The sequence below is a fragment of the Fundulus heteroclitus genome, chromosome 13, assembly GCF_011125445.2.
Source record: "Fundulus heteroclitus isolate FHET01 chromosome 13, MU-UCD_Fhet_4.1, whole genome shotgun sequence".
NCBI lineage: Eukaryota > Metazoa > Chordata > Actinopteri > Cyprinodontiformes > Fundulidae > Fundulus > Fundulus heteroclitus.
In genome coordinates this window covers 14,714,249-14,726,665 of record NC_046373.1, presented here as the reverse complement: position 1 = coordinate 14,726,665, position 12,417 = coordinate 14,714,249, and the positions used below count along the sequence as shown (strand labels likewise).

At 37.8% G+C, this 12,417-nt stretch overlaps 1 protein-coding gene across 4 annotated transcripts in view; it reads right to left on the bottom strand.

Annotated features, from left to right (window-relative positions):
• Positions 1–12,417, bottom strand: part of csmd3b (CUB and Sushi multiple domains 3b) — a 159,220-nt gene that overhangs the window by 105,879 nt on the left and 40,924 nt on the right. For all 4 annotated transcript variants that reach the window (XM_036145171.1, XM_036145173.1, XM_036145172.1 and 1 more), the window contains exons 12-15: positions 8,902–9,002; positions 8,607–8,675; positions 8,280–8,436; positions 4,964–5,155 (exon numbers count right to left, since the gene is read on the bottom strand). In XM_036145171.1, coding sequence (XP_036001064.1) covers positions 4,964–5,155; positions 8,280–8,436; positions 8,607–8,675; positions 8,902–9,002 — 519 coding nt within the window. The remainder of the gene's footprint in view (positions 1–4,963; positions 5,156–8,279; positions 8,437–8,606; positions 8,676–8,901; positions 9,003–12,417) is intronic.

Here is a 12,417-nt window from a genome sequence, read left to right as displayed (position 1 = left end):
TTCACAATCTTCATCCCCTCTCTTGCTTTTCCTCCCTCTGCAAGTTCCTCCTCCCTCAGGCTCATCATCACTGGAATATATTATCTCGGGTAATAGGAGCAATATACCCCGTTAGGATGGAGAGAGGACACAGTGAGAAGAGGCAAAAGAAAGAGGGGAAACGGCAGAACCAAAGGGTGTAAAGAAAGAAAAACTAAGAGTAATAATAAGAAATATAATATTAAGACCAGCGGTCAGATGAGGTCACGGTGTGTCAGTGCTAAAGTATAAAGTCAGGGAATTTTAGCCAGTGGTTTTATGAGTCTTTCATTATTGATAGTGAAAAGCTGAGAGACTTATTAAGATGAATTTCAAATCAGAAAGTTGAAAGACAAAAAATGAAAAAAGGGATGTCTTGAAAACATTGAGCTGACTGCTGTGCCTATAGAAACCATTTTGTCAGTCCCTTTGAATGAGCTTTGCATTTAATTGGGTATAGTATCAGGTTTTAAACATGTTCAAACTCTTCACTTGTTCACTATATTGCCACTGTACTGTTAATCATCTGTTTTTTTTTTCCATTTCAATCACTATTTGAGTGACAAAGTTAAACACCGTGTTTTCTCATAAAAAAAAAAAAAAATACCTGCATGGTACACTGGGAGTATACGTCACTCACAACTCCGACATGATGTTTTCTGACAACATTTTGATTTCTAATTACTTTTGTGTGTGTTGTATACTATACAAGCAAAGCTGTACAGGTAAATATGCTACATCCTTTATTTTACAAATATAAAAAAAAATCTGAATCAAATAAATTGTTCCAAAAATAATATTCTCACAGTTTAAATGGAAGGAAAGTTAGAAACATTTGGTTTTACCTGCAGATGCTTTTGTGTTGTATTTTAGCACAATCTAACTTGTATTATGTCTTTGAAGGACACGTCCAAGTCAACTATCAAGTCTCTGAGAAGCAAGTCAAAATCAAGGATCAAGTCTTTTGAAATGCTGAAATTGGCATTCTTGCTTCGGATGCATGCCACATAGTCTGCTCAAAATGCAGGACTTGGGTAATTTGAATCATCATCATTAAACCTAGTTATACACAGGGGAGCTTTTAACATTTTATCTGTTTTCAGGACAGATAAAAATATTTTTTTAACTGCTGTGACTAACTCTAGAGAATTAAGTGGGGAAACTATTTACCCCACTAAAAATATGAATGGTCTTGTATGTTTAAATAAAAGCAGTAGAAACCAGTTAGTACCAGATATCTCATTTCTGAATGAGTCAAGGGGGTGCTTTCATTTTAATGAACCAAAATTGTCTAATGGTATTGGCCTAACAATGAGAGAATAAGCAGTTGGTGGTAAGTACTTTTTTTTTTGTTTAGTTTTGAAATCACTCAAAGTCCATCAATACATAGCTCAGTTTAAGATATAGCTAGGTGGTAATTCCTAGAAAGCTACTGAAATGTTGTGTTCTCTGTCAGAGCTGAGTTCTCTATTTTTATAAATGATGCCTTGGTGTTGGCATTCAGTGAAAACAAAGATGGAAGCTACCATTATCTGTGCTGTCAACTCTCTTTAATGGCATACTCGCAAGAAGCATTACAGAGATGCCAGATATACAGTTACCATGTCAATCAGTCCCTGGCATACACCATGTTATGTCAGGGGGGCAACATCCTTTCATCCATCCATCCATCTTCTGTTCCCGCTTATTCATGCAGGGTTGCAGGAGGCTGGTGCCTATTGCCAGCGGCCATTGGGCAAGAGGTGGGGGAAAACCCTGTACAGATCACCAGTCCATCACAAGGTGGTGACACAACTAATAATGGAAATGATCTAAACTTAGTGACTAACTTTCACCCCTGATTGCCTGAGAGAAAACTTGCTTGAGACTTGAACCCAAGACTTTGTCTTAAGTAAGATGCATGTCCTAGTTGGAGTTGTTAGTCTCTATGCCTGTTGTTTAGAAGCCGTTTCCATGGTTTTAAAAGTGCTTCAGTACACCTTTTTATAGCAATCGTTCAAATACTTCTGCTTAGGCTAATCATTTGCTGAGCTTCTTAACAGCTAAACATTACAGGCAATTATTGTGGATGGACGTTTTCCGCAACTCCACAAAATTACCATAATTAGCTTTGGATGCTACAGTTAGCATGCTATGATGAAAGTTGGCAAACTAAAGTCAGTGATAGCATACTAATGTTAGTGTTGGCATACTTTGTCAGCTCTGGCCACAATACAATTATGGTTATAATAATAGATATACAACTATGGTACAAAACCTTTCCTGCAGTGATCGAACAAGTGTAATTAAGATTTAAAGTGCAATTAAGATCACCACTGCAACATAGTTGACTTACTTTATGGTGAATAAGTAAGTAACTCTTGCCAACGCAGATTGTGTTATTGTGAAACATTAATCTAATTTCATAGAGCTCTAGAGGCCTAAAAAGACTGTAAAGCCAGTGAAGGAAAATTATTCATTTGTTTAAGTCAATATTTATGACTGTGGTGGGATAATGATTCATCCGTTTGCGTACTGGGGGAATGAAGTGAAACAGCAGTGATACAGAGACAAGTATTTAGAAATGTGTCAATAATCCGAAGGGTGTCTCTTCCCGGCGTGTTTTAATGCTTCTATAAAATAGCAGGTGCTTTAAAAAAATCTGTCTGTAGCAAAACAAAGGAGATTATTAAAACTATATTATAGTGCAATACTAATGAACTGATGCCTGAGCCTTTAGCACATAAAAGGGGATCAATGATTTTGATACGGAATCTGTCCTTGTGGGGGTTTGTATGTAGGGGCATGCTTGAGCAGAGAGGATACATGAGTACACCCTCAAGGAAAGGAAAGAAAAATGGACCCTACAAGCAAGTAGTTATACATATGGGCCAGTGTGTCCATCTGGTATAATCAAAAATGATTGTTATGATAACACAAATAAATCAATGAGTAGTGTTAAGAGGAAACTGGCCTTCCATCTTTATTATTTCAAGGATTGCGAGAGCATGTCCTCTTAGCAGAAACTGCATAACGCAGAAAACCCACTTTATCTTGTATTACGGAGCATGAACAAACATCTCAGAAACATATGTCTCAAGTCAGAAACTATATTAATGAATGTCTGATGTCTTGTATGCTGTTGCAATGTCAATTCAGATTAAAAAAATGTTAAACTTTTTTGTAATCACTTTTATTACCTTTGTTCATATGATACACTATAACTGATTTTTGACCATATTATCCTTCTCAACTAGTCCCATAATAAAGGTTGGTAAGGGTTGTTTAAGTAAAAAGCATACTTCTTTAGTCTTTTACTCCTTTTATTCCTCTAAGTTTTGATTGCTCAGGGTTATGACCTCCATCCCCATTAAGATGGATGAGGACTTAATGATTGGAAAGGTACGCATTTAAATGAATGACAATTGATGGTGGAAAAAGTTCAAGAGTTTTAATGAAGAGAGTTAACGTTTGAACTCCTGTAGCTTTTGCAATGGTTCACTTTGTGGCAGGCTGGTGTGTTCTTCCTCTGGTCTACATGAAGATGTGAGGCTTGCAGACCAGCTTCTTTACTTTAATCGCAGTCTTGCACATCTTTGTACCTCCACCAAATTTGCTTGTTAATGAGTTACCTTCCATGCTCTTCACAACAGTTTCAGTCATGACAACACAGACCTGCTTGACAATGTAACTCAAAGCAGAAGGTACTACTGAGAGATGGAAATATTTTAATTGAATGCCTGACAGAATTTACTAACATTATTTTTGATTGCTTTTGTAAAATATTAGTAAATAATTTTAATGGGTCATAATGACTCCATACCATACCAATTTTATTTACTTTAAACACCAGCAGAACCAAAGTGCTGAACACAATCATAAAATACAAATGATCACTCATCAAACAATAAGCAAAATAGTATATATAATTAGTGATAAAAGGAAAGTAAAATGCAATAAAATAAAGTCAACGTCTGAGATTGTGTTAAAAGCCAAGGATAATAGATGGGTCTTAAGAAGGAATTTAAAATCAGAAAAGGAAGAGGAGTCGATAAATTTTGCTCAAAATTCTAACAATGGTTTTTGAAAAAAAATATTAATTCTGTTTTTGTGAACTGATCTTAGTTTTTGTGGCGTCTGAAACTGCACACACAGTACCATAGATTTTGCTCGTTAACACATGCTGGTTAACACGTCTTAAAGACTAGTTCACGAATGGTGGCATGCCAGTTTGCAGCAGAGTAACTTGCATCAGGAAAATTATGTTATTCCTGGTTCCATGCAAAACTGTGAGGTTTTGATAAAAAAAAACTTGGTTACTGTCCAGTGACTCCTCAAAGGGGCTGTAAAGTTCAAAAACATGACTGTGTATGTTTATCCTGTGTGGGTGTTTATTTGTGACGTGTCCAGGGTGTACCCCCGCCTCTCACCCAATGACCGCTGAATATATGCACCAGCCTCTCTATGGCCCTATAGGCTCCTCCTTTGTTATGGAGGAGAACCTGCATGCTAATTAGCTAAAGCAGGGACAACTGCTGCCAATTGGACAGTACAGGAGATGGTTACTATGAAGACTCAAGACTCAGACTGATAGAGAGGCATTGTTGAACAAGGACACTAACTTCTTAGCCAAGTCCCCCTGCATGTATTCCTTATTCTTATAATATATGAAACAAATGAGTTATCAAATTGGCAAACAACAATTATGTCAACATATATGCAGTACTTAGCCTGTGTCTTCAAGTGATCTCAGTTTGTAGGATAACTTTCTCCTTCACCCCAAAAACAATTGGAGCACCCAATACGTTTGCACAAATGTGTGTATCAAAGACAGTGGTAACTGTCCGTCCCTCCCCCAGTATTTAATTGCACAGGACCACTGTATTTACCATTGTATGTGCTATCATTGTGAATATATTTAAACACACAGTTTTAAATGTGTAAAAGGCATCATATGAGAACATACCTATACAAGAGGGCAGGGGGTTATCCCAGGCTCTCCTTTCACCTGTCATACACTTAAGTGTTGAGGCTCCGTGCAGAGTGTAACCAGGTTCACATCTGTATGTAATGCTGCTCCCAGAAAAATGGCCTTGGTCATTGACTTTGAATCCAAACTGAGGCACGCCTGGGTCCTCACAGTGAGACAGCTCAAAACCTGGAGACGCAAAATAGAGAAGGAAACAGATTGTGACAATGAAGATTTTATTCTTTTAAATGCTCACAATGGCAAACATTTAGGGCCAATATGAGCAAAAACTATTTGTTTTATGCAGATACACAGCAATATTCCATGGATATTTAGCTCACTTAAGTATTCTGTTTTCAAGCTTCCCGAAATCACAGACTCTTTTAAGCCCTCATCCTAATTTAATGCATAACCTAAAAAAGATACACAAGACATACCATTATTGTGAGTGATACTGGAGCACGTATACACCTTATCCAATTTAAGGTTGTTTTTCACAGCCTGTCTGAGCTCAGTTTCCATGGTAATATTCAGAATATGTAGTTGGTGCACAGTTTTATAGCCTGAGATTTGAATAGATTTATAAATATACTTACAAGACCATAACCGGGATTTGATCTATGACATTACCCAGAAGACAGGGCATGCCAGCGTTTGAGCTTTCTCTTGGCAGAGTGATGCAGGTGCATGTCTAAATCTTTAAACATGGCCATTTGGAAAGCAGCGCTTTTTCTCAAGTGAACAGCACAAACACATCTCTCATCATCCTGGGAGAGAGTGGCCGCCCATCTCAAATTTTATTTGTTACAATATTTGAAAGAAAACAAAAGACCATGCATTATTTATTGAAGTGCGTCTCAAGAGTTATACTGGATTATATCTTTCATCCTCCATATCAGACGTAGCTACATAAAACATATTCATGTTTAGAGTCACGTTGGTGTGGGGCTCTTAAGATCAATATCCTTTAGGTTCATATACTAAAATAATGTTGGAAGAGTATGAGAACAGCAAGTAAGGTGTGTTTTCTGCCACTCAATCAGCATAAAAATAACATAGCCTCAAATAACTATGTAAACTATGCTACGAGCAGCAGTTTTCGTGACTCTGCTTTACTATGCAGAATTTATCATTTAAATTGAGGAAATGAGAGAGTACTGTCAAATATGTACACGCTGACTCACCCAAGACTGACATCTGAGCTCCAAAAGCTTTTGCTATAAAATGTGACTAATTTCTGATTAATATTTGGTTTTACAGACCGTTGTTTCTTTAAACTGTTCAGCACTGTTTTTTCTTTTAGGCAGAACAAAAGTTTAGAATACCATAATCAGATTTAGCGGGAAAAAGAAAACCCATTCTGGTGCAGGAGATATGATCACTGACCGGAGAAATAAAGCCATTTTTGGCTATTTGCACTATTAGCAGAACATAAAATGGATCAAGCTACATGTATCTATTTCACATTTCACAAGTTTACTCTACCCAGGTAGGTTTTTCTAATAAAAAAAAAGGAAAAAATGTACGGCACCTTTGAAAGAAAACCTCTTGTGCTTTTTTGCATTTTGACACATTGCAGCAACAAACTTCAATGCACTGATTTGGGGATTTCATGTGACAGGCCAACACACAGTAGTGAATTATTGTAAAGTACAATGAAAATGCTACATGGTTTTCAAAACTTTCACAAATAAAAATCCAGAAAGGTCAGTGTGCATTGACATTTAGCCATTATAGACATGTAGCTGTTCTGTGAAGACCTCAGAGGTTTCTTAGAGAACATCTGTATAACAAGAAGACCAAGGAACACAGCAGACAGGTTAGGGATAAAGTAGTGGATAAATCTAAAGCCAATTTAAGTTATAAAACAAAATCTAAAGCTTTGAACATCTCAAAGCACAGTTCAGTTCATGATCTAAAACTTGAAAACAAGCCATGGCTGTCAACCTAAACTAACAAACCAAGCAAGGAAAACATACTTCAAAGTAGCAGCCAGTGGGCCCATGGTAACTCTACGGGAGCTGCTGAGACCCACAGCTCAGGTGTAAGAATCTTTTGACAGCTCATCTGTTGGTTGAGCACTTTCAAATATCTGGCCTTTATGAAAGAGTGTCAGGAGGAAAGATATTGTTGAAAGAAAGCAAAAGAAATGTTGGTTTGCTGTTCACTATGAGCCATGTAGTGCAGAGTTTATGGAAAGCTGGATGAAGCATATATAGGCCAATTCTGTATGAAAACCGTAGAGGCTGCAAAATACTTGAGTCAGAGGCGAAGAAGTGACAGCAAATATACACATATAAATAGAGCTACAGGAAAATGGTTTAGGTTAGGGCTTGCTCATGTTTTAAAATGGTCAACTGAGAAACAGTGGCAAGGTGTTTGCAAATGCTTTAAATCTAATCTGACTGATTTTGAGCTATTTGCAGTCTGTAGAAGTGCGGAGATCAAAGAGCTTAAGGCAGGGGTGTTCAAATGTTTTGCCATGGGGGCCAATGCTGTCACGTAGATAGTACTCAGAGGTCACAAAATTACAACCTTTTTTAAATCAAAATGGAAAGAAATCTTTTTTTTTTCTTTTTTACTTGCTCAACAGTAACAAAACACACAAAAACAAGCAAATTAGTCTGATTTCTGTAGAAAATGAATCTGCAGATCAATTTAGATTTGATACATAAAAATAAAGTTTTGCCCAGCAAACAATGTCCAAAAGAATTTAGGTTGATTGTCTTTGTCAGTTTTTTTGTGTCTTTTCAGTAACAAGAACAGGATTAATTTGGGCTCGCTCTTGCTTTATTTTAGAGAGTTAAATAAATGGGTGCACCCAAGTCTGCCTTTTGGAAAACGTTTGAGGTCTTATTTAATATTAAGTTAAATTAAAAGCAAATATATGGCTGATAAAATATAAAAACATGTTGTTGCACCTTATATATTCCATTTTAAGAATATTTAAATTTGTGTCTTTTGTGAAAGGCCTCATATCAGTGAAAATTGCCCAACTTTGTTCACCCCTGGCTTAAGGGGAAATTGCCGTAAAAGTTGTCTCTAATGAAAGATTTACTCAGGAATGCTGAAGAAAAAAAATCACCATGCTTTAGGAAAATCCTGCATAATTTCATACAAGCCCTTCTCCTTTACAATTCCACACTACATTGTGTTGGTTTTTCACATAAAAGCCAATAAAATGCATTGATGTCAGCACATGTATAGGGACAAACTGAAAAATGTTGAAGGGGTCTGATAACCTTCGGTAGCTCCTCTACAAGCATATCAAAATGTGTAAAGAGGAGACAAACAACCCATATCCTTAGCTTACTTGAGTACACCAATTTGAATCCTTCTCCGGTGTCTTCAGGATCGCTGTAGAACTCCAGCCAGAGATGGTTTGATGTGGAAATAAGAGTGAGGCCTAACATGGACGTGCCAGTGAATGCACCAAGGACTTGAGCTGTGTTATCTTTGCCATCGTAAATCTGTACAAATGACAGAACAATGCACTCGTTAAGAAGCATACATAATAAAAAGCAAACAGCGCCGGCCTGATTAAATTTTTTATGATTAACTTTTGGCATTAGACGCAGATATCAGATAAGTGGAATAATACTGACTTCCCTTCAACATATGTGTGTGTGAGTGCTTTTACCTTTAGAATATCGCCCTGGGCAAGATGAAATGTTCTAGCTGAGATGTTGATGCCTTTTCCAGCTTGCACCTTGAGTCAACGTAGAATACAGATGAGGTTAACCGGGAATCAGCCCAGAAAACATGCACTCAACATGTCTTGAAAATGGCAATTAAATGCTGCACAACCTGATACAGATTTTACAACTTTCCAACAAGGTTTTGTGGGAGTCCCTGCGGACCTCTATTACAGTATTTGGTATTTAGCAAAAACGCTATAGGTATAGTCCAAATGCCGGGAACATTTATGGCTTTACCTGAATGCTGTAGATGCACTCATGGTTGTTATCGTAGTTCATTGGGTAGTTTGGAGACAAGAGTATGCCTTCATTATTTATGACTGAAGAACCACACTCAGCTGAAGACAAAGAGAATATATAATTAGTAATGAAATAATTCATAATTTGGATTTCAATCACAGCTATGTTGAGGGACCACAATATAAACAGCATTTTACTATATAAAACAACCCAACTTAAATCTAATAAATGTGTGTATAATAATAATTTAGTAATCCTTTAAGCATCTGAGCGTTGAAGCTCTCAGTTTGTGTTTTGCAGGGCAAAGTTCGGAGAATAATTTATTTAAATAAATACGCTCTCTGCACTGTTCACATCTGGCTTCAATTCGCAAAAACCATGCCTTTATCGCTTCATTTTTAGTACCCTCTCCGCTTCTTTCCTCTCTCCCTCCTGTTCTGTGTCTATACTTGTGTAATAGTCCTATTACAGCTGTCATATTATCAATAAATCACCCTGCTACAGTTTCCATTTAGAAAATTACCTCTTCACCCTCTCTCTTTTTTTCTTCTTAATTTCCTCGTTCTTGCGCTTTATCCCTCACTTCCACTTTATGTAACTAGTGCCCCCTTTATTCGCCCCTATTTCATTCCACCTTGCTCCTTTCCTCCTCTGTTATAACTCTTGGTCTGTTGTTTTCCTCCTTCTGTGTCATTTTTTTGTCATTTTTAAAGAAAAGAAACTACTTTGTGGCCAATCCAACTCATTTGAGTCACTGCTGCATAAAGAATTAAAAAGGCTTAAGCACATTAGCAGCTATATACAAATTGCATGATGTCAATGTGACACACACACACACACACACACACACACACACACACACACACACACACACACACACACACACACACACTGGATTAAGACTGCACTGTGACATTAACATTTGAATGTGGTTTGGGATTAAATTGGAACATCCAAAACATGCATGGTCTCTTTAGACTCATGCAAGGGTCTTTTGGAGTACACCCACCCACTCCTTTTAATGGAGAATGAGGGTTAGCCTACTCGAGGACTCTTGTAGGAGCCCTGGTAGCGTATCCTGGGAATAAATACCCTGCTAACCTCTGTAGACTTGTCAGAGAGTCTGATGAGTAGCGCCGTGCCAGAGTTAAAACGTAAGTAACTTATCAAACCTATAATACTCTTGGCAGTGGAGCCGGTATGAACATTGCATCCCTTCACGGCTCTGGCAGCAATCGAAAGGGATTAATTAAGCTGCTGAAATAAGATCATAAGTGCCAAGATCACTAAGATATGAGCTGGGCTTCCCCTTGGAAAAACCTCCTTGATGTGGATACACAACTCCAAATTGTGCATACAGGCTGGTTGACTGAAGGAAGTTGTGAGTTTAGGCTGCGGTTCAAAGTCAAAACAAGCCTGCCATGCTGTCAAAGAGAACGCCTGTGTTCATATTTGGTGATAAAAAGAAACAATTACGGGCCTTTACTCTACGTTGCTCCTGCAATCCAGGGGACCTTTACTCTACGGCCTCTACGTTGACTCTACTTAACAAGTTTTGCACACACAATTCTGCCCCAGGTTAAAATGACACACAATGCCATGCACCACAGAGCACTGAACTCTGTACAAAACATTCTTGCCCACAACTTTGTGGGTTGTTGCTAAACTGAATATGGTCCTGAGGATATATCCAGAAACCAGGTGAGATGAAGACTCCAAAATTGCCTAAAGTACTAAGAAAAAAACTTTATTAACTTCTTTTGGCTTATGGCCTTCATCAGGGTCAGTCCTAGTACTTGAAGCATTCCTTAAGTCTTCACCAGATCTTTGACCCTCTCCATGCTCCCAGATAGTCGGTGAACTTGTGCCAGAAACCTTTGTATATTTATGGACACATCTTATATGTATCCAGTTTCAAGGGAAATTCAGTAGCGTGTAAAGAAACAGTAGCATCTGGTAGCATAGGCGTAAAGGCAGTCATGAAAACTGTTCAATACAGCATTACAATGATTGCCTTCACACTGGAAATAGGTTTTCCAATTAATGTTCAGAGGTTAAATCATTTTCTTCTGCTTTAAAATAATAACTTATGCTTTTACATCCTGGCCTTTGAATATTACATGTAAAATAGCACTGTCAGTTCTGATAGGTCAACTGTCCTGAGAGGCCAGCTGTAAGGAGTTTTTTTTTTTTTTTTTAAAGGTGCTAATGTATTTATTAAGCCAGGCCTATGTGAAGTTCATTTGTGGTGAAAAACCTGAACAATTAGCAAGTAATTTTAACAAAAAATAAATGCTTCTAGAGTGGATGAAACGTCTCAAAAAGAGTTTATAGGATGAAAAATAACCAAAAGCATGTATGAGTAGGTGCTAATGTATCAAGAAACAGCACAGTGCATTTGCTTTAATCTTTTCCAATCACTGAAATTCACCTTCAGCCCCATGATGTGCATCCTGTCACGTAGCAATGCAACACACCATACCACACAGGAACTAAATATAGGAAGCTGCATTATGCTACAAAACACTGACACACATACAAAAAAAATCCACTTTGCATTACTATTCTTTTCACGCCGAGGACAAAGAACCAAAGACATACACACCGCCACGACAAATATCATGCACAGCTGAAAATAGGATTGTAGTGTTAAATTATCTGACATTTAATCTCAATTACTGCATGGTGCGCGCTAAGCTCTGTGCCCGGATTTTCCTACACTTTTTCAAGCGAGAACAACACCTCTTGCGGGAGAGGGTGGCAGCAGGCAGTGTCAAATCCCCCTCATTGCTACATGTGCACCCAGATCAAATCCTATTTTATGCGTTTCTTATTTGCCCTGAGGTTTCAGGTTCATGGTGCTCATCCTTTGGATTAGACTTATACAATCCTTCAAGGAGCAGGGGGCAGGAATTCTCCGGTGGTCTGGTAGAAATTGGCTGTTGCCGTGTTTAAGGGCAATCGCCCCGATGGAAACCAACACAAACACAGCAAGAGAAGATTATTTTTCCATTCATTTTAATTATTTCCATCATTTTACGATCTAATGATCAAATAGCAGGTCTCTCTTGTAAAAGATAACTCATCACTTCCTGTATTAATGGAGGTTTAATAATAATTAACAAATTAAAAAGTTTATTTAAGTATAAGCTATTAGATATTTCAAACTGAGCAGCCACAGAAGCTCAGTTGGCTTTAAGTCCAGAGTTTTAAAAGACCTCTGATCATTGTGCTACAAGTCCAATGAACTCATGAGATGATTGACGTTCTCTTTCAGGATTTTCTGTTAGCAGAATTCATGGGTCCATTAATTGCAGTAAACGCTGGTTTACATGGCAGGATTTGCAGCGTGACTTTTGACCCGATCTTTCCCTTCCTACATGGCCTGATCTCGGTATGGGTCTTAAGATATTCTTAGGAGATATCCCTGCTGTGTGTGGTGTGTTAAGAATGATCTGGTCTGCTCGGTGGAACATCAGGACTGCTCAAACCTTAAATCGGTGATATTCAACA